Below are 23460 nucleotides of genomic sequence, written 5' to 3'. Positions count from 1 at the left end.
AGGATACGGTAACACACGCTCCATCCTGATTGGCTGCCAGCTATGCAAGGGCGGGCCCACGGAGAAGGAAGGGAAGGAAGGGGAAAAAAGAAAAGAAGGCGATCCTGGCTGCTAGATGGATGCTGAGGCCGCACCGCTCAGAGAGGCAGAGCAACCAGCTCCATTTTAACAGGACATCTGAACGGAGAGAAAACGTGGGCTGAGACGGAGGAGAGGAGGACAAAGGAAACCAGAGAAGAAGAAACGGACACCTGGATGGAGAGGTAGAAACATCTGAGTGAATGGAGAGAGAGAGATAAGAACAAGAAGGGGACAGACGGATACAAAGAAGAGGGAGGAGAAGAGCAGAGAGATGCAGCATCCTGTCCTCCGCCTTACATCCTGACAGAGAGAGAGGGAGAGAGAGAGAGAGAGAGAAGAACAACAGAGTGAGCTGCTGGAGGAGAGGAGGAAGAAGAGAGTCTTTCCTAACGAGGAGAGAGGGAGTAAAGGAGGACAGGTGTGTGGGGCTCTGCACGTAGGCTAACACAAGTAGCTTCACGGCGCGCAGCTTCACACACACACACACACACACACACACACACACACACACACACACACACACTCCGCTCCCAGCCTCCCGGCAGGCCGGCAGCGCTGGCCATCGGCACGGTGGCAGGAGAAGCGGAGGAGGCGACCGCCGGAGCCGAGCGGAGGAGGAGAGCGGCGCCGGAGGACGAGGACGGAGAGAGTCCAGGAGGAGGGCGAGGGGAGGCGGTGTGGTGCGGAGGCTCGGCGCTGAGGGAGAGGCGGCGGGGGAGGGGCGGCGCCGCCGAGGAGGAGGAGGAGGAGGAAGACAAAGCACTGATGGCCCGCGGCAGCGGCTCCGGCAGGTGGAGCCGGCAGCGGCTGGGCTTCTTCACCACCGTGCTGCGCTGCAACCTGCCGCCGGAGACGCAGAAGGTGGTGGTCTTCCTCATCATGATGCTGCTCATCATCATCAACGTGGTGCTGATGTTCCTGCTGGCCTTCCAGTAGAACACACACAGACCCACACACACACACACACACACACACACTGGATGGAGGAGAGGAGCAGATGAACCGGAGCAGCACATCGCTGATGGGCGTCCAACATGGCGGGACCGGAGCTCAGGTACATCAGGAGGAAGCGCTGTGAGAGGATGATGTGAACATGTGTGTCATCAGAAACATGTGAACATGTAAACATGTGTCATCAGAAACATGTAAACATGTGTACATGTGTCATCAGAAACATGTGGAGCGTGTTCAGGGAGACTTCATCAGCTCAGTAATAACTATGAATGCTTTGATTCGGCCGCTCTCTGTGTTCAGTCTCTATTCTCTATGTGACTCATGTTCTATGGAGAACATACTACCAACACGCTCTGAGGCTGCAGATGTGTTTAAACCTCTCAGCTGTAGTTTCAATAAAGATCAAAGCTCATCAATGCTCTTCAACAGCTGGACGTAGTTCATAACTAATAGTTCTTTTGTGGTGGAATATCTCCTCAGCAGGAAGACGGGGTTGAGCACACACAGCCTGACCATGACACCATGACACCATGATACCATCAGTGTTGGGGGTAACAAGTTACAAAGTAACAGATTACAGTAACGATATTACTATTATAGATAACGAAGTAAAGTAACGCGTTACACTCAAAATATTGGTAACTACACAACTTTACTAGACCTCAGTAACGCGCTTTCCTGCGTTACCCAAGACATTTCTACCAGTCCGAAAAGTTCTCTTTTAGTGGCGCGTGAGTCCCACGACACTTCCTGCCTGAACAATAGCAACAAGCTGCTAGCTAGCGCTGCTGCTGCTACTACTGCCCGCGACCCCTCTGCCCAAGTCGGGTGTCGAGCCTGGTCCCGCTGCCTTCGGTGGTTTTCGGGGAGCTAGCGGAAGTTAACGGAGAGCTAGCGGAAGTTAGCGGGGAAGTGACGGAGCGCTAGCAGGAGCCCCAGCCGGCTACAGCGGGGAGCTAACGGGGACTCTGACCGAAGGTAGTAGCGGCTCGTAACCCGACGTTTACGGTAGATTGTTCATGCAGGAAGTGTCGTGTGACTCGCGCGATTATTATTATTGGAAATTATATTAATTAATAGTAATAAATTATTATTGAAAATTGAAAATAAAGTGATGAAAGGGCCATGATGTTTGTCCATGTATCTTTGCAGTTAATTTGGACATTTGCTTCAAAAAATGGAAAGTAAAGTAACTAGTAGTGAAGTTACTTTTCAAATGCAATAACTAGTAAAGTAATCTAGTTACAATTTTCAGAAGTAACTAGTAACGTGTAACTAGTTACTTTTTCTGAGTAACTACCCCCACACTGGATACCATGATACCATGAAGGTGTCAACACACCTGATCACTGATGTAATGCCAGATATTATAATATGATCTTAGTAAGGAACCCATGGTGTTGTTACTAGCCTCCACTGTGCTGCCTCTCCTCAGCTCTGCTCATCCTTCATCCAGACTGATGCTCAGAGTTCTGGATTGTTCTTGTAACATTTACTAAAGCTGCACACCTGTGGCTCAGGTATCAGTTAGGACACAGTTACTATAGCAACAGGGTCACACTGGTGGATCACACACTGCATGACTCCTCCCTCTCTACTCTTCATCATAGTGATGCTGGAGGTCATGTGACTGAGTCCAGCTCTGCTCTCCTTTCAATCACAACAATACAACCTTGAGTGATGAGTGAGTGAGCGAGTGATGAGTGAGTGAGTGAGTGAATAAGTGAGTAGTGAGTGAGTGATGCTCCACCGTCTCAGGACCACGAGCTTTACATGTCAAATAAAGAGGCCGTGTGTATGTTCTTAACCTGAAGTGAATATATAATAATAATAATGTAAATTCAAAACATGGACCTTTAGCCGAAACTACAGCCTAAGTTGGGAGGAAAGTGAATATTGAATGAATATGTATTAATAGATGGCCTGCAATGTGTTCATGTTAGTCTGTACACTGTAACGTTCAGCAGAGCAGCTAACGCAGCTAATGCAGCTAGCGCAGCTAATGCAGCTAACACAGCTATTGCAGCTAACACAGCTAATGCAGCTAACGCCAGACGTTTTAAACCTTTCAGCTATTCTCGGACAAAAGAACAGTTTTTAAAAACGTTTTCTTAATTATCTCTGCAACCACAGAGTTGATTACATTCATTTAAATGTATAAATGACCGTACCCCTTGTGGGAAGAGACTTATGGTTTAAACATAATTAAAGTAACAGTTAAGTTTCAGTACTTACGTAAGGTTTCACTAAATGCTTGATGAGTATCACTTACAACTTAGACATTTTGAGGAATCTGACTCATTTCATGCTGGATGTTCATAGTTATGATCTATGGTATAAAAGTGTGTTTTTTTTTTATACATTTTATTCCCAAGAAGCTCATTACATCTCATTTAGCTGAGGCTTTCATCCAAAGAGACTTACATGTTTGCTCTATACAGCGTAGTCATAGCAACGGGGAGCAGTTAGGGGTTAAGAGTCTCAAGGATGCATCAACATGGACTAGCAGGGCAGGGCCTCGAACCACCGGACCGTCTGATTGAAAGATGGGCATGCTAACCACTGAGCCACAATCACCCACATATGAATTCATAAGAAATAACACAAGTATTATAACTCATTTGGGGAGTGTAACTCATAGATACGTAGACATCCTGTAAGCAAAGCAACCTCCACAAAGACGAGGAGGGATGTCATTATCTGTAAAGTCATGTTCATGAACTCCTTCATGCTAAAGAAAACTAAGGTGAATATCCTCAACCCTGTTATTATACAGGTTCATATACAGGTTATTATACAGGTTCATATACAGGTTCATATACAGGTTATTATACAGGTTGTTATACAGGTTATTATACAGGTTATTATACAGGTTGTTATACAGGTTCATATACAGCTCTCATTCTACATCATGCTTTCTATCCTGTTCATGTCTGAATACATTGAATAATCCTCGTGAAATTGTATTACATTAAATTGATTCAAATTTATAAATATACCTTATGTATTAATTGAAGTATTACATATACAGTTAATATGTATTGTGTGGCATACATTACATTAATAAAACATAACATTCAGGTCTGATGTGTTTCTGTAGGCGAGCCAGACGGGACCCGACCCAGCTGCTCACAGCTGTGTGTGTGTGTGTGTGTGTGTGTGTGTGTGTGTGTGTGTGTGTGTGTGTGTGTGTGTGTGTGTGTGTGTGTGTGTGTGTGTGTGTGTGTGTGTGTGTGTGTGTGTGTGTATGTAGCCGTTTACCATCACCGTGATGAGCAGAGCGTTGTCATGGAGTCAGAGAGGGTGCTAGACAGAAGGCCAGCTGTTGCCTAGCAACAGCCACATGGTCTGTTTTCCTCACTGCCTGATGGATCAGTGAAGCTACATAGAAATATGTTCAACAACACTAGATCAGACTTCTGCTGAGAGGAGGGAGCTGGGTCTGTGTCTCGCTCTTCTTCTTCTGTCTCTCTTCCTCTTCTGTCTCTCTCTTCCTCTTCTCTCTCTCTCTTCCTCTTCTCTCTTCCTCTTCTGTGTCTCTCTTCTTCTTCTGTGTCTCTCTTCCTCTTCTCTGTCTCTCTTCCTCTTCTCTGTCTCTCTTCCTCTTCTCTCTCTCTCTTCCTCTTCTGTGTCTCTCTTCTTCTTCTCTGTCTCTCTTCCTCTTCTCTCTCTCTTCTTCTTCTGTGTCTCTCTTCTTCTTCTGTGTCTCTCTTCCTCTTCTCTGTCTCTCTTCCTCTTGTGTGTATCTCTTCTTCTTCTCTGTCTCTCTTCTTCTTCTCTGTCTCTCTTCCTCTTCTCTGTCTCTCTTCCTCTTGTGTGTATCTCTTCTTCTTCTCTGTCTCTCTTCTTCTTCTCTGTCTCTCTTCCTCTTCTGTGTCTCTCTTCCTCTTCTCTGTATCTCTTCCTCTTCTGTGTCTCTCTTCTTCTGTGTCTCTCTTCTTCTTCTCTGTCTCTCTTCCTCTTCTCTGTCTCTCTCTTCCTCTTCCTCTGTCTCTCTCTCTCTTCCTCTTCCTCTGTCTCTCTCTTCCTCTTCTGTGTCTCAGTCTGCGACCTGAGTAGAATTGGTGGATCCCTTTAATAGTGTCCATTGGAGACACATGTGTGATGTCATCAGTGTTCATGTTCAGGTTCACTCCATCACCAGACTGAAGTACATGGACATCATCCTCACAGAACGATGGTTCATCTTCCAGCCCATGAGGTCATGCTGGGCTCTGCTGTGATGTCACAACTGTTGGAGGGTTGTCCTGAGATGTGGTTCAGACCGTCACACTCCCCAGGATGATTCCTCACAACCCGGACCTTTCATCAGATCAACATTTGAGCTTATCCACTATTTACCTACACACCTTCCCATCAGTCTCAGCAATACTTTGTGCTTATCTTATCTTATCTTACCTTATCTTTATCACCCTGTGGGAAACGCTGGCTGAAGAAGATAGCTGGTTACACGTAGCAGAGTTGACCTGTGCTGCACTGACATTGCTGAATGTTCCTTGTCATTTCCGTGGCTGCTTGTTGACCCTTGATATTTAAAGTGCCCATGTTCCTCCGCAGCTGATCAGCGATGGCAGCGTGGTGTACGCCGAGGCCCTCTGGGACCACGTCACCATGGACGACCAGGAGCTGGGCTTCAAGGCCGGCGATGTCATCGAAGTAGTGGACGCCACCAACAAGGAGTGGTGGTGGGGCCGCATCGTGGACAGTGAGGGCTGGTTCCCTGCCAGCTTCGTCCGGGTGAGGAAGACTCTGAAGTGAAGTGTGGTTCATGAAGCAGTAACGGCACTGGGTCCTCAGGAGGACCCGGCAGAACAAAAGCAGGTTGTGTTATCACACATCTACAAGTAATAAACAACTTGAAATGTCTTGCCAGATTTTTGGTTCATCAAAATGGTTAATACATCACTACACAACTGAAAACCAGAATATATCACAACATTGGAATTGCAGTTCACATTCATATGATGTTTGTGAAGAGAGATGAAGTGGCTGTAAACCCAGCAGCCTCTAACAGATCCTTATCCTGCCCAGCTGCGTGTGAACCAGGATGAACCCATGGACGAGTACATGGCCCACGTGGAGGAGGCCCAGGCTGGAAGGGAGAACAGGGCCGGGCTGGGCTCGCTGCTGGGACCTGGCTTACCCTGCAAGGAACAGATGAGGACCAACGTCATCAATGAGATCATGAGCACAGAGAGAGACTACATCAAGCATCTAAAGGACATCTGTGAGGTCAGGATGACATCATGTTGATGTGTCATGTGCTGTAAAGCTCCTGCACTGCTACACCTTAGCTACAATAAACGCTTTAGCATGACAGAGACATTCTTTTCTGATTGGATGTCAGGTCTCAGGTCTTGGTATGGGCTCACCAGCATGGTTATGGGTTATTGTGTATGTATCGTGTGTGTGATGTCATGGTCTGATCATCTCTCTGTTTCCTTCAGGGTTACGTCAAGCAGTGCCGCAAGAGGACAGATATGTTCACTGAAGAGCAGCTCCGTACCATCTTTGGCAATATTGAAGAGATCTACCGATTCCAGAGGAAGTTACTGAAAGGCCTGGAGAAGAGATTCAACAAAGAGCAGCCGCACCTCAGTGAGATCGGCTGCTGCTTCCTGGAACACGTAAGCTGAGCCAGAGCAGGTTTAGGTCCAGCTGTCAGGGCCCATCCACCCACATCATAACCTTTACTAACTACCTTTTACTAATACTTAATATGCTATTTTGAAATATTACAAAAAAGCCCACAATAACATAACTACGCAGCCCGTTAATTAACAGGCCCTCTGGAGCCCAGGAAAGAGAAAGAAGAAGAAATGAGGAAGAGGAAAAAGGTGAAGAAGAGAATGTGATGAATGAACAGTATCTGTTTCAGAGTAATATCAGAGAGCTCCTATGATACTTCAGTGTGACCTGTAGCTTCACCTCAAAGGCATGAAGCTAGCAGTCTGTTAGTGCCTCACTCTGTGGTGGTGGTTTGTCTACAAAGCCAGCAGCACCAGCTGAGATCTGGCCCGGGTCACCACAGTGTTCAGAGCCGGGTCCGAACATTGTGATTTAGTTTTTGCGTTATTCCGCTTCACACTGCTTCGTTTTCCAGGAGCATCAAACTCATAACTGAATAGTTTGTGAACACTCTTCTTACAGGAATGTGAGTGCAAACCTTTTGACTGTGTCCCCACATATTGGACCTGCTTCTAACACATTCTGCTCTTTATGTGTAGCAAACAGATTTCCAGATCTATTCAGAGTATTGCAACAACCACCCCAACGCCTGCGTCCAGCTCTCTAAGCTAGTAAAGGTCAACAAGTACGTGTTCTTCTTCGAGGCCTGCCGGCTCCTCCAGAAGATGATTGACATTTCCTTGGATGGCTTCCTGCTAACTCCAGTTCAGAAGATCTGCAAGTACCCGCTGCAGCTGGCTGAGCTGCTGAAATACACCAACCCACAGCACAGGTGACAGCAAACCCCGAATGTGTTCCTGCAGGGACGGATATAGAAGGGCATGACGTGGACACATGCATATTAGAGATGCATGTGCATCTGACAGATGTATGCATAGCATTGATAACATTGGACACCATAGTTTCACACCACAGTCTTAAGTCCAGCTCTGTGGAGTAGCTATGTTTGTGTTTTAAAGCTGTATCTTGTTGCATCGCAGTACGTGTGTGTGTGTGTTTCCACACAGTATGGCTCCCTCAGTGAAGCCTGGAGCTGCACTGGCAACACATCCATGAAAACAGCAAAAGTCTCTGAATACTTTCACACGTCCTGAATACTTTCACACGTCCTGAATACTTTCAGACGTCCTTCTTCCTGAGGACTTGAACAATGAATAGTGTCCTTTTAGTTTCAAGGCTCAGTGATGTACTAAGACAGCTGCCATGTAGTGTGTAGACTCAAAAAGGAAGAAATGGTGCATTTGTTGGGGACTATTTTCCGTGGCGGATTAATCCACATTTGGTGCTGTAGTGAGTTTTAGTGGTAGCAGGAAAGAGTGTGGGATGGAATAAAGTATAGTGTGTGTTTGTGTTCATGGCGGCTCATTGATGTTTTTAATGAAGCTCTATGGCACAGAGGAAAGAAGAGATATCAGGCTGTGATACACAGAATACATATCATAGGATACATCCATGGTTGGTTTTGGTCTTCTCATTATTGAATATCATGTATATATATATATATATACATATAACTAATCCTTCACCTTCACACACCGACTGCACGTCCCTCTGTGCATTAGGGACTACAAGGACGTGGAGGCGGCCTTAAATGCCATGAAGAACGTGGCCAGACTGATCAATGAGAAGAAACGGCGCCTTGAGAACATTGACAAGATTGCCCAATGGCAGAGCTCCATAGAGGACTGGGAGGTGTGGCCAGAAGCTGATTGGTTCCCTTCATTCTGTTCAATACAACCGCAACAGGACTGGGTAGCAAGTAACAGCTGTGTGTGTGTGTGTGTGTGTGTGTGTGTGTGTGTGTGTGTGTGTGTGTGTGTGTGTGTGTGTGTGTGTCATGCAGGGAGAAGACGTCCTCAGCAGGAGCTCTGACCTGATCTTCTCAGGAGAGCTCAGCAAGCTGTCCCAGCCTCAGAACAAGAGTCAACAGAGAATGTTCTTCCTCTTTGATCATCAGATGGTCTTCTGCAAAAAGGTGCCTCAGCAGCATGCTGTCTACTTATGCTCATGAGTAAAGAGCACTCCTAGAGAAAGTGAACTTGTAGTATCTCTGTAAGCTTTCTTTAATGACTCCAGCATCTCAGCTTCTCCGCTTGTGGTCGGGACTCACAGGATCTAAGGCATAGAGATCTAGGGAGATATTCTGAAGACTCAGAATAGTCTGTTTGCATCTTCCATTGGTTTGAACAGCTGTTGTTTAGTTAAATGAGCTAAAATATATGAAGTCATTAAGCCACATCCACAAACAGTGAACGTTTATACTAGCAGATTCCGAATGCAGTAGAGGATGCATGATCCAAATATTAAAGTGTTTGATAACATGAATATTTGTATGTAAATGATAACATTAAAAGAGAAAAATAATGATTGTTTCAAAGGCCCAAAGTGATGTGTGATGTCTTAGTTTAAGGAGCAGAACTCAAACGGCATGTTGTGTAAAACTCCAGAGCTTGTCTATTTAATATAATACTTATTTTAACCACGAGGACCTGGGCTGAGTTAACCGCACCTTGGACAGCAGTTGGAGTTGCAATATCGCAAGATCACGTGAGAATAATAGGATCACGAGATCACACAAATGAATCTTGTACTGCTTCAAGTAATGTGTTTGTGTCTGAACCACATGGATCCAATGACATCCTGTGAAGGGGCGGGGCTTAGGTGTGTGTGGCGCGACACAGAGAGGTGACGGTCCATCCTGAAAACAATGGCTGCACCTGAAGCCGAGAGCGTAAATGCTACGATAGCATCAGTGCTATAGCAACTGTAGAATATTTCTTCTAATATTTCTTTGAAAGAAGAGCAAAGAACTCCATTAAAGGCTTCATTCCGTCAGCTGTACTTTTTAAAGCGCCTGCCACTTCCCAAACTGTTTCCAACAGCTCCTCAGATGGTTCTGTGTAACACACCATCTGGTGCCTCAGCTTCAAATCAACCCACTACGTTCCAAACGTTAGCTTGCCACTAAAGTGGAGTGACATTGTAAGGACTTAGAACTGGTTTTGACTAACTTCTGGCCCACAAGGGACTCGGGGGCCGAGGATAGTTGACCATGATCGTGTATTACTTGATTATTTCCTTAAAGTAAAAACATGTTGTCCAACCCTTCTCCAGTGCACCATGCTTTATTCACCAAAGATCTTAGGCTATACGGACTTCCCATTATCCGTGTCTTTGCTCAGACGTGTGCATGAGACACACCGTTCATCAATCAGTCAGCCATGTGGGCTCTTGTTGGTTCTGTGGATTCCTTGGTTACTGGATCTTGGCTTAATATGCCATCCTTATCCTTGCAGGACCTCCTGCGGCGGGATATGCTGTACTACAAGGGTCGGATGGACATGGATTCCATGGAGGTGATAGACGTGGAGGACGGCAAGGAGAACGACTTCAACATCAGCGTGAAAAATGCTTTGAAGCTGCGGGCGCTGGCTAGTGAGGAAGTCCACCTCCTGTGTGCCAAGAAGCCAGAGCAGAAGCAACGCTGGCTGAGAGCCTTCGCTGACGAGAGGATCCAGGTCCAGCATGACCTGGAGACAGGTCAGATATACACAGGAGACATGGGGTTACATATATACACACACTGTCATATTCCAGTTCAGTGGTTCTCAACCTTTTTTCAGTGAAATACTCTTTCAGCCGAGTAGCCGAGTGCAATGCATTTTGAGTTGAAAAAAAGATGCGCTGTGCCATTAGTGTCTGATTTAATATAGAATATATACAATTCAGTTCATGAACTTACACTTATATTTTATTGAATATGTATTCAATAGATATTTTTAAAGGATTTTTTAATGGATGCTCATTTTAAATAGATTAAAAAAAAATCTCACGTACCCCCTGGAGTACCTCCATTTGAGAAGCACTGTTCTAGTTACAGACATGTGATCTATGTACCTTCTCACTCTGTGCTGCCTCAGGAAGGGTCGGATGGGTTTTATGATGCTGACCCAAAGAATAGAACAGGATGTCAGCCAGGCTCGTGTCCTGAGTTGTTGAATTATGAGGAATGAATGTGTTGACTCCATGAAGTCCTCTTTGGCTTATATCGAGAAGATGGACAGTCTGTTGGGCTCACCTTTTGTGAACAAACAAAATGAAAGGATAACTTATTTAGAAAGCTTCATAGGTTAAGTATATACAGATACTGATGATTCTGGGCTAAATAAATAGACCGGACTTCATAGTGATACTCTTTCTCCTTTCAGGATTCTCTCTGACAGAGGTCCAAAAGAAACAGGCGATGCTAAATGCCTGCAAAAGCCATCCAGCTGGGAAACCCAAAGGTATGTACTAAGCGTTCAGGAAATATAAAAGTCCTTAGGTCTAGGAATGACCAAAGTATAATAGTGATTCCACTACTAATGAAGGTAGCGGTGGCTGACGGGCAGGATCCGGGTGTAATTTAGACCCGTGGAAAACTGTAGGGCGAGAAAGCACAAAGACAGAATTAAGCAGAGTTGGTAGTGTGCCTTAGTGGGACATTAATTCATAAGGGGGGATATGGGGACATGACAAAGACAAAGACAAGATACAATGAGACACGACAAGATACGACACGACAAAGACACATCAAGACACATCAAGACACAACAAGACACGACAAGACAAGATAGACGGAACCCAATAAGGCACTAGACAAGATAGACGGGACCTAATAAGACACAAGACAAGATAGACGGGATCCAATAAGACACAAGACAAGATAGACGGGACCCAATAAGACACAAGACAAGATAGACGGGACCCAATAAGGCACAAGACAAGATAGACGGGACCCAATAAGGCACAAGACAAGATAGACGGGACCCAATAAGACACAAGACAAGATAGACGGGACCCAATAAGACACAAGGCAAAATAGACGGGACCCAATAAGACACAAGACAAGATAGATGAGACCCAATAAGGCACAAGACAAGATAGATGAGACCCAATAAGGCACAAGACAAGATAGACGGGACCCAATAAGGCACAAGACAAGATAGACGGGACCCAATAAGGCAAAAGACAAGATAAGACATGACAAGATATGATTCAACTAGACATGAAAAGACACAATAATACATTAAAATAAGATACAAATACAACTTGGCACTTTAGAGATACAAAAATTACCTGATTATGATAGAAATACAAATTAAAACATGAATCATACAAGAGCAATTATAAAACATATTTTATTAATTAATAATACTATTAAAATATTCTCCCCTTTATTTCTATGTGTTTGATGTGAAACATCTCCAGGAAGTATTGAGTTCCATTGATGGGTGAGCTTACAGATGAGGTCGTGTGTAGACAAGACAAAACAAGATATGACCAGACGGGACGCAATACTTTAACTCTCTGAGGTCTGGGGTCATTTTCTCGATTTTACATAATTTTGTAATTTTTTTAAAGTCACTTGCATATGATACATACATGTGTTGTATATCAAAAATTACAGAACAATCTCACCTATCTATATAATGAGGCACCATTGTCCCAAGGCACAAGTGTAAAGAGAAAATATGACTCTAAAGCTGAAAAATGTAATCTTGATTTTGGAAATGTTTCATATTAAACATAACTTTACTCATGTGGTATATCGGTTTTGGTGATGGAAATTGGTTTACCAAAGGTCTTAGGTTCACAAAAGCAGTGGAATATATGAATAAAATGGTAGACACATGTAGATAAATGTCTAAAACCAAATGTATTATTATATGGTGGGGATGATGAGCTGTGGCTGGCTTTGAGGCCTACTATGGTGATGTGTTGGCAGGCAGACGGACTGGAGGCTGCTGCAGCTGCATGTTGCATGTTGCATGTTGTCCTTTGGACCCTCGCAGCTCTGAATCCACTGTAAAATACATTAATACAAGTCAGTATGAGTTCACTGAAATAAAGTTACGATTACACACCGACACGTAAGGCAGATCCAACACTGACTATGATCAAGACTCTGCATGAGCTAGCTACGCGCTAACATTGCTAAAGCTAACAGATCCAGCTATGCTCAGGCCATGAGCTAAAAATACACAACGTTAGTTACAGCCTTACAAACACGTAACTGAGATCCAACACTACTAACCGTACTAAGTTCACTGTAAGAAAGTTAACGGTGATAGAGACAACAGTTGATTACCCACCGTTCATAGCTGTAGTCAGCTATCTCCGTTAGCTCTCGTTAGCTCGCGCCGTGTTAGCAGCACCTAATGTGACATAAACACTACTGTAGTAACGTTTAACGGAGATCCAACACTACCAGGCTTACTAAGTTCACTGAGAGAAAGTTAACGGTGATAGGGACAACAGTTGATTGCTCACCGTTGAGTCTTATAGAGACGCTGTAGCCATCAATCGCCCGTTAGCTCGCTAGCGCTATCTCTGTGTTAGCAGCAGCTAACGTGACATAAACACTACTGTAGTAACGATTAATGGAGATCCAACACTACTAGACTTACTAAGTTCACTGTAAGAAAGTTATCGGTGATCGGGACAACAGTTGAGTATGCACCGTTCAGTCGTAGACACAGAAGAGACATCCAACACGGCACTATCTAGTGACGTGCTAACGCTACGAAGCTATCGTCAACAAACACACGTTAGTTACGGTCAGTGTTGGGGTAGTTACTCAGAAAAAGTAACTAGTTACAAGTTACTAGTTACTTCTGAAAATTGTAACTAGATTACTTTACTAGTTACTGCATTTGAAAAGTAACTTCACTACTAGTTATTTTACTTTCCATTTTTTTAAGCAAATGTCCAAATTAACCGCAAAGATACATTGACAAACATCATGGCCCTTTCATCACTTTATTTTCAATGTTCAATAAAGGGCATCTCTTAGCCTTTCCACATAGTGTATTGTAAACATGTAAAACAAAATGGCATATAAAACTCAGCCATTAACTTGAACGAACATTAACCCTGTTCACACTGTCTGACCAAAGAAATATGCCTCACTTTAAAATCCACAAACAACAGGATACAAGAGGCTGTGTATGGTGGGGACATTCAGGTCAAACAGCATAACACATTAAAACAGGCTTTGGGAAACATGAGACCCCACTAAACCAAACGGGGGCCGACTCCTAAGAACAAAACCAGCTTGTTATAGGAATCATTGTAGTGGTTTAAGAAAAATAGAAAAATGAATGGCACTTTTCCCCATAAAATAGAAACAGAAATGCACTTAACCCAAAAAATAGAAACTGAAAATGCAATTAAATAAACAGAAAATCCACTTCATCTTTGCCTAAATAAACAGAAAGTGCACTATATCCTGTGAAGTTTATCATTTTTCTCTATTCCCTAACCCTTCAAAATAGCGATTGTATCGCATGAGTAAAAGTCTGTGCAATCTTTTATCCGACAGCCTGTTCCTCCTTGGGGTCAGAACAATACTGCCCAGGCTGAAAAGCCTTTTGACAGTGTTGTAACTTGTTTTATTACATGATTTACTCTTATTGTGAAGAGCATGTAAACAGGAAGTGCTTTTACTTTGATGGCTTAAAGTACAATGATACGTGCTTGTTGACGCTAACTAATGTTGACGTTATGTGTGGAAAATATATACATGTCGGGTGCAAGAGCGCGTTCTCAATCGCTTTAACAGTTGTAATACTGCAGTTCACCAGTAGAGGGAGTCCGTTCATACCAGACGTGTCTTGGTGCTCATTAGAAGCTCCACTTCATTACAGACAGGTGCACTTGATGGTATTGAGTGTTGTATTGCTTTGCAATATCCTTAATCCTAGGGAACCTGGAGAGAACCTCCCAGTTGGATCCGGGCACTCTGTCTCCGTCTCGGTCTCATCCATTCCCCGCTTCCCTCCTTCTACGCACCAGCAGCTACGTCACTCAAATCACTCAGATCGGAGTTCTGCGATAGACTGTTCATGCAGGAAGTGTCGTGTGACTCGCGCGCCGCTAAAAGAGAACTTTTCGGACTGGTACAAATAGCTTGAGTAACGCAGGAACGCGCGTTACTGAGGTCTAGTAAAGTAGTGTAGTTACCAATATTTTGAGTGTAATGCGTTACTTTACGTCGTTACCTATAAAAGTAATTACGTTACTGTAATCCGCTACTTTGTAACTCGTTACCCCCAACACTGGTTACGGTCTTACAAACACATAATGGAGGTCCAACACGACTAGTCGTACTAAGTTCACTGTAAGAAAGTTAAAGGTGATAAGGGCAACAATTGATTACTCACCGTTCAGTCTCACAGAAACGTTGTAGCCAGTTATCTGGCCCGTTAGCTCCGGCTAGCTCCTTGTTAGCGAATCCTTCAGGCACTGAAGCTGCGCCGTCTGTCCCCTCCAATATAGCTTTGCTCAGGACTCTTTGCTTGGCATCTTCTGACTCACACTGAAGCTTTGCACACGTCGTAAGACACGTCCATGTACAGATGCTCAGACGCGGAAGTGGAAACCATATCTGCCAGATTTTAAACCATATCTCTGTGACGTATTATTGTTAAGATATCATTTTATTAAAAACTTAAACATCTGCCCCCACTTCAAAGCGGGGGCCACCCCCAAAGTGTTAAGATAGGATAAGAAAAGCCTTAATCTCCAGACGGTAAATTCAGATACATAAGAATGTATAAAATAAGTAGCCTGCAGACCTAGCTCCAAAAGAGTCTCAATCTAGAGAGAAAGTAATTTCAATACCAACGGACAGCAATACTGTCATTGCTGGTAAACCTGCTTCTACTTTAGAATGTACCATATGCTTCACTCTGAAACACTTAATACATATCTGGAATATATAACCAATGTATGCTTACTAATGCTTCCCCCAAAGAATGCTAACTGTAATGCTACGTTGTCTTGGCCTCCTCCTCAGCGGTGACCAGACCCTACTACGACTTCCTGCTGCGACAGAAGCACCCGTCTCTCCCCAGCGCTCTGCCCCAGCAGCAGGTCTTCATGCTGGCTGAGCCCAAGCGCAAAACATCCACCTTCTGGCATAACATTGGCAGATTGACTCCATTCAAGAAGTGAAGAAGTGAACCAGCGAGGAAAGCAACGCCGTGAGGAAATGGAAGAGAAGATCTCTGTGGTGCCTGATAGACCCTTTTTAATAACCTCTTTTCTTTCCTACTTGTAACATTGCCCTCATTGACTGATTTATTGTATAGAAGAGGATGATTATTATGAGGAGATCATTTTGTGAAAGCACTTTATAGGTTGGTTAACAATCAGACTTGAATGGTCTCCTGAGAGTGGACTGCTGCTTAGCTTCCTCCTCCTCCTCCTCCTCCTGGTAACCTGCTGCTGGACGAGTGCAGGACTCCTTATTTCTGCCTCTGTGGAGACGTTGGCTGTCTACAACATTGTTGAAATGTTTTATGATTTCACAGCTGCCAAGGGATCATGGTGCCAGGCGATTTAGTTTTGTTTGTTTTGTGTCTGTTTATGAAAAAAGGGACAGTTGAGAGGCGGTAGTTTCCTGTTCTGTCGTCTGTGCAAATATATAATCAGGATTCTTTCCGCTGGGATTTGAATTGTTTTGTGAAGTCCATCCTTCAGGATTTAGTTCTGTATGTCTCATTATGGTATTGTGTAAACACTTGATACATGTCATCAAACGCAAGAAGGAAATTCAACACATCACAGATTTTGAGCTTTTTATTCAAACAAACAGACAAACACTGGCTCCACATCCCTGGAGTCTGATCCTGGACTCGTCTAACACGTGATGACAGTAACAACTGGTTCTTTCTTTTCTTTTTTGAAGTGCCATTTGAAGTGTGCCATAGATGACTTACAATGGCATGCATGGATGTGATGAAAAAATACTGTGAAGAATATTTTTTTATCTCTGAAGAACCCTGCTATATTTAACCAGATTGAGGAGCTGAGGTTTCATGTGACGCATCACACACTGACGCTCTGTGATCTCCTATAGCCAGTATCCTGCTCTGTGCTCCTGGTCTGCAGTATACTCTCATGTCAGTGATATCACTCTGTAAGTGCATTCAGTGAAATGTGCTCTTTTCACCTTTATGTTCAAATGTGTTAGCTTCTGACGACATGGAATATTAAACATTCCTCAGCTTACAAATGTGACCGTCAGCTGCGGTGATTATTATGTCATTTGTGTTGTTGTGCTCGGCCAACATTACTGTATAGGCCCGTTGTGATGTCCTGTCTTTAGCTTCTCATGATATTCAAATGAGGTCTTAAGTTCAGGCCCCTAAACTTCAAAACTTGTATTCTTAGAATTTTTGCTCACAATTTTCAAAAGAAAGAAGTTTAGATTTGTTTATATTTTTCCTTTCCAGGCAGCCAAACACTATTTTTTTAATGTGCTTTAATGGACTCTTGAAACATAATTCATCTCTGAACACCAAGTCTGCTTTTGCTGACAGTTCAGATTATACAAGCATTCTTTAACGTCTATGGCTCTTTCTTTTTACAGCCGAGTCCAATGTTTTTTAAACTAATGACTTTGTACACTATCTGCACATGGTGACAGCGTGGGACTCATTGTGCTGTTGGTGATTTCAGTCTGTGATTAGATGCTAACTGCAGTTTCCAGCATTAAAGGGAGAGTCATACAACCCTTGATGAGGTACTTTCCGTTGTCAGTGTATTACCTTCAGCAGATGGAGTTTGAAGACATACATCCATATGTTTCACTTTCAGATGGGAAAGGGCTGAGTGATGGAAATATATAGCGCTGATACTATTCTACATATAATGTACTCTTAAACTAAAACAATGTTTGACTTAGACTCTAGTTAAATTGTGAGACTTGGTTTGGACTGTAGTCCATTCGGTTGTTGTAGAGTGACATGACGCCCACATTTAGACTGCTGAGGAAGACTGCAGGATATGGTTGATCTCTCTTAAAAAGGCGAGTAAGAGAACCTTGATTACCGTTAGTATTGTTTTTTTCTTGTGAGTCTGTGTGTTTGTGTGTAGATTTAGTTTTGTGACCACAATAACGTACCAACCTGCCAGATAGAGTCATGGCATTTTACAGATCGATCAGATCAAAGTGAAAGCCCAATTTGAAGAGGGACACTTATTTGTGTCTGTGACTGGATTTCAATCAGGAAAGACTTGTTTCAGAGTTCAACAATCATTTGCATATATTTGAATAGTGCAAAGTCTTTGGTGATTGGACTCCATCCTGAATTAGGATAAGCACGGGGTAGTGATGCAGAATCCCCCTGGAGTCCAGACACTGGTGGTAGTGAAGGATGGAGTTGCTGTGACCGGTGGTTCTCAAACTGTGGGGCGCGCCCCTCTAGTGGGGGGGCAGAGGTACTACAGGTGGGGGCTGGGGGGGGAGATGACGTTTTTTTTAATAATCCTTTATTAAATCCACAGTGGAGAAATTACTCTCTGCATGTTTCTGTCCTTAGTATTGAAGGAGCAGTGAGCTGTGAAGCTCTGGGGCATTAGAGTCTTGCTCAAGGACACTTCAACATGAAACTATGGGGAACAGGGATGAACCGTTACCTTGTGGTTTCAGGACAAACTCTCTCCATGAGCTACATGAGAACTTCACATAGTACAAAAGTACAAAGCACACGGACATAAAGCGTAGTTACGCCGTTAACAGGTTACGCTGCACGGCTCGGTGATTCTTGGTGTTTTGCCAAAAGCCTCTATGAGATCTCCATGAGGTCGGCTTTCCTGCGTCTCTCAAAACAGAAAACAGATCTCAGCTCAACATTGAGCATGAATTGAGAGCCATATCATGTCTACAACCCCGTTTGTAAAGATATGTAGAGGAAAGCAGCTCACTGCTCCACTAATACTGATACAACCTGATGCTCACACATCTCACTCATTCTGTTTGGTTTGGCACAGGTTGCACGTTATTGTTGTTATCTTACAAAGATATTCAGTTCAAAACAGGATAATTGCAGCCACAATAGGCACTTTTTTGTGGTGGGGCATGAACTTTTTTCTTCCTCCAAAGTGGGGCGTGACAAAAAAAATTTGAGAACCACTGCTGTAACCCGATGATGAATGCTGTATGGAGGAGCCGGGGGGAGGAGGGTCGCATCGGTTTGAGCTGAAATGGCAACTGACAGCAAGCAGAGAGGAGAAACTATTTAAAAGTTAGACAACAACGCTGTGATTGGCTGTTAGACAACAAAGTGTTCACTCTGTGGTTGAAAAGTGTACATGCTCATAACGTTTCGGAAAAAAAACAGCTTTGAATCTCTTGCCACAATTGAGGATGCACCCTTTGAAGTTCCCTGATGACGCTGTCGAGAACACAGTGCATCTTTGTTGGGAATGCTGTAAGGGATGTACACGGCCACGATGGTAAAGGTGGTGAATTCCCTACGTAGACAGAAGGCACGGCACTTTACCACCAACAGTCAACCGAGTATAGATAAACAAAGCAATATAATCGAACTCTGGATGGCGGAAGTGGACACAACAGGTAACATCTAAATGCCCACCGCTGGCTTGAAGCTCTCGTAAATCCAACTCACCCACAACAAAGCAGGGCCAACACTACTTCTGGCATTCTATTGGTTGGGAATTTTGTGGGTTGGGTTTTTTGCACAAAACTAATCTGTGAGCAGACGAGAAAGAGCAGATGTTTCACAAGTAAACAGAAGCAGCCTGAATGGGAGGAGAAGGGCTGAAGCTGGATCGCAGGAAATGTGTACAAGCAACAACATATATGCGCAAGCTGGGACTGTTTGAGTGTGAGGTCAGGGCTTTGAGTGGAGCATTACAACATCTTAACGGGCTAGTGGTAATATGTCATTTAAAATGTAATATTTATTTTTGGGTGACTGGGGCTCAGTGGTAAAGTGGGACTGTGGCTCAGGGGTAAAGTGGGACTGGGGCTCAGTGGTAAAGTGGGACTGGGGCTCAGTGGTAAAGTGGGACTGGGGCTCAGTGGTAAAGTGGGACTGGGGCTCAGTGGTAAAGTTGGTCGTCTTCCAATCAGAGGATTGGTGGTTTTATCTCAGGCTGGTCCATGTTGCGGTGTCCTTGGATAAGACTCTTAAATGAATTGCTCTCGTAGGAATAGGTGAGAATGGATGAGTGTAAAAGCACTATTCAAGTCCATTTAACATTGAACAGCATCATTTTCTGTTATGCTGTCAGTCACACACAACTTTGATTTAATGTGAATTAGAAAACACTGAACAAGGCATCATGAAAACTAAATCTCCAGAGACTACCTGACCGACATGAATCAGCCTTTTATCTGGAGACTCCGACCTTATAGCTTCTGTCAGCTGGAGGAGAACAAGCTGATGGTTGAGCAGAATGAGATCTTCAAACACACCTCAGAGGTAGGCCAGTTGGTAACCCTCTGATATGAGGTGGATCATTTGTAACACAGGAACAGAAAACTGCTTATTTACTGTAATACAACTGTTCCCTGGTTTCCTGGTTCCTGGTAACTTGTGTACTGGAGTATGAAAGCAAGTAGGATACCCAAACAACCTTATGCTCAACATGCAAGACTTCAGGGAAAGGAAGGAGATGCTGCTCAATCATAACTCTGATGCAAGCGCTTTACTTGAAGTTCGAAAAGGAACAGTTTGCCTTCTTCATCATAAAAGCCTGTCTGACATCAATGTCTAAGACACGCGGTTCAAATGAGCTCAAACTGCATCAGCGTAGCAGCAGGATCCTGAGGAATTACATCCATAAGGGAGGATTCTGTCGCCCACAAGTTATGTCCAGTTTTAATCAGTTTCTGCGATAAGAATCCATTAGTTTAACAAACAGAATTTAACATAAATTAAATGTAAGACTTTTATTTATCAATTCAATCTTAATATCAGGGTTGTTACAGAGTTCTTCTCAAGGTGTACAGGGACCTGTTCTTCCACACACACACATACAATGATCACGTTGTTTATAAATGGAATATTTATTGGACTGACTACATAACAAAACTACTAAAAAGAAAACGAATGAATAAACAATAAACTAAACTAAAAGAAAGTAATGAAATACTATGATGAAGAACATTCCATAACAATGAACCAAACATCAATGAAAGCCTTGTATGTGACCAGGTATAATCAGTGGCTCATATCATTAAGTCTGTTGATGTTTTTTCCTTTAAATTTAGTCCAAAAGATGTCTGCCCCGTTCAGAGTTTGAGAAGCAATGTTATACTAGTTCTACCTTCATTTAGATATTTAGGTGTAATGTTGATCTGTTTTATGAATATTTACATCTAATATTATTTATTGTCAAATTAAAATGTATTTGGCTTAGAAAAACATCAAACTCATCTACATCTGTGGGAGGAACCCGGAGAACCCGGAGGGAACCCACGCTGCCACGGAGAGAACGTACACAGAAGGACCGCCCAACCGGGATGGAACCATAACCCTCTGTGAGGCAACAAGCTGTTGTTCCATCATGCTTCAAGGCCACCACCATCATACCTGTGCCAAAGAAATCCACTCCGTCCTGCTTTATTGACTATCGTCCAGTGGCACCCCATAATAATGAAGTGCTTTGAACGGCTAGTCATGTCACATATCAAATCCATTCTCCCCCCCAACCTGGACCCTTTCCAGTTTGCATACCGTGCCAAACCTTCTGACCACGTGGTGCAGAGACAACATCCTCCTGCTGAACAACAGCAAGACCAAGGAGATTTTTGTTGACTTCCGGAAAGGCCACACCCAACACCCACCACTGACTATCAAAGGTGCTGACATTGAGCGAGTCAGCAGCACCAAGTTCCTGGGGGTGGACATCAGTGATGACCTCTAGTGGACATCAATAACTTGGTGCTGCTGACTCGCTCAATTTTTTTAAATTTTAATCCGGCCCGCCGAGTATTATAATTATTATAACATTAAAAGAAAAAAAAAAAAAAAAAAAGTTATAGTAAAGACCGCTGTAGCGCTTCTCCGTTCACAAGTTCAGTTTCCCGAAGCACGATGACCACAACAGACCAGCGTTGATGTTTCTTCATGCTTATTTATTGCACAGCGCTCTTTTAGGCTGTGTGTGTTCTGCTGCAGCAGAAAGACCGCTGTAATGCCTTCTGCTGCGCACACGGCTCTGCTGCAGAAGAACACACACACAAAAAGCCTAAAAGAGCGCTGTGCAATAAACATCAACGCTGGTCTGTTGTGGTCATCGTGCTTTGGGAAAATCAAGTCGGGAACAGACCGCCGTGCGGACCGCTGCCTGCCGTGTTCTGCTGAACTAGAGCGACACACAACACTTGCTGTGCTGCGCTGGTCAATTCCACCCCTCCCCCACTGATCCCACAGACAAGGGTGACACTTTTTTATTTTATTACCGTAATATACCGCAAAACACTGAAAAGCTCCACTTCTTAGCGGTCAGAATCCTTTTTAATTATGTCGTAAAGCGTTAACTTTAGAAGAATTACGGTAATATGAATCACTTTCTGTCGCCGGAGACAGGGTTTGTACTACAACAGTTTTAGAGTTGTAAAATAATCTGACAGCTGCATGCAGAGTATTTTTCCTCAGTATAACTAACATAACTAACCACATTTGACCCACAGAACTGCGCCACCCTGCACGCTCATGTCACGTGACATATAGGGTTCTGTCTGTCAGCCTCCTGCATTGATCCCTTCTGTCACAATGAGTGGACCCAAGAAAAGACAAGTCCACAGTGAGTGCAGAGTCTTTAATGAGTGGACTGCTAAGTATTTTTTCACCGAAGTACGATCAGAGGCAGTATGTCTTATTTGCCAAGAAACCATTGCAGTATTCAAAGAATACAATATTAGCCGCCACTTTTCCGCCAAGCATGCTAACTATGCTAGCTAACAGTCAACGACAGAACGGGCGGCTACTGCTAAGAGGTTGGCAGCCAATTTAAAGGGTCAGCAAAATATTTTTCTCCGCCAAACTGCTATACAAGAATCAAGCACCAAGGCAAGTTTTTTGCTAGCATTCAAATTAGCAAAAGCCAGCAAGCCTTTCTCTGAAGGAGAGTTTTTGAAAGAATGTATGGTAGAAACAGCAGATCTCTTATGTCCAGAGAGCAAAAACAAATTTGAAAAATTTAGTTTATCACGCAGAACAGTGACTCGGCGTGTAGAACAAATTGATGAAGACTTAACCAGCGAGTTGAACAAAAAAGCTGAGTCATTTACGTTATATTCTCACACCGCCCCCTGCTGGCCTCGCCAACGTCCAGTGTAGAGCCACGGGTCTCACACCGCCCAGCACCCCCTGTGGCGGACCACAGGCTCCCCACCTTCCCTTTGGCTCCAATAATCTGTTTTACCAGATACTCATACTCTCATGTGGTCTGCATTTGGGTCCGCAACATTGTCCTCCCGTGGCAGGTTCACACAAACACTCTCCATCCATCTGATACTGGCCCGGCCCGTCTGTCAATTTTTTTTATTCAATGTGGCCCCTGAGCCAAAAAGTTTGCCCACCCCTGCTCTAGACCTAATCATCACCGAAGGTCTGGACATTTCCAAGGTTTCTGTGACTGATGTTGCACTCTCTGATCATTCCTGTGTTTTCTTTGAGAGTGCAATCTCCCTGCACACAAATGTCCAAACCAAGGTTATGACAAAGCGTTACATCACTGAAAACACCAGTGAACTATTTATTCAGAAGTTCTGCTCCACACCAGCCCTCTCTTGCATCTCAGTCAATGAGCTTGTGGATGGCTTCAATTATAAAGTTAAAAATGTTATTGATGCCATTGCACCCATTAAGGTGAAGGATGTCTCGGGTAAGAAAAGATCCCCTTGGAGAAACGCCACGCTGGTCAGAATAGAGA

General features: G+C 43.8%; 1 protein-coding gene across 1 annotated transcript in view; it reads left to right on the top strand.

Moving 5' to 3' along the window:
* The window catches only part of arhgef4 (Rho guanine nucleotide exchange factor (GEF) 4), a gene marked incomplete at its 5' end in the record, with an annotated part of 47002 nt that extends 30356 nt beyond the window's left edge, over positions 1-16646 (top strand). Inside the window, 9 exons of the mRNA XM_079234640.1 lie at positions 5593-5772; positions 6067-6267; positions 6483-6662; positions 7263-7495; positions 8286-8415; positions 8567-8698; positions 10020-10263; positions 10932-11009; positions 15563-16646. Of these exons, the coding sequence (XP_079090766.1) occupies positions 5593-5772; positions 6067-6267; positions 6483-6662; positions 7263-7495; positions 8286-8415; positions 8567-8698; positions 10020-10263; positions 10932-11009; positions 15563-15720 (1536 nt within the window). The 3' untranslated portion in view covers positions 15721-16646. The remainder of the gene's footprint in view (positions 1-5592; positions 5773-6066; positions 6268-6482; positions 6663-7262; positions 7496-8285; positions 8416-8566; positions 8699-10019; positions 10264-10931; positions 11010-15562) is intronic.
* Between the last annotated feature and the right edge of the window lie 6814 nt (positions 16647-23460).

This window comes from Taurulus bubalis (assembly GCF_910589615.1).
Source record: "Taurulus bubalis genome assembly, chromosome: 18".
NCBI classification, from domain to species: Eukaryota; Metazoa; Chordata; class Actinopteri; order Perciformes; family Cottidae; genus Taurulus; species Taurulus bubalis.
Note: the sequence above shows the minus strand (reverse complement) of the source record. Positions and strands in the feature narration are given on the sequence as shown.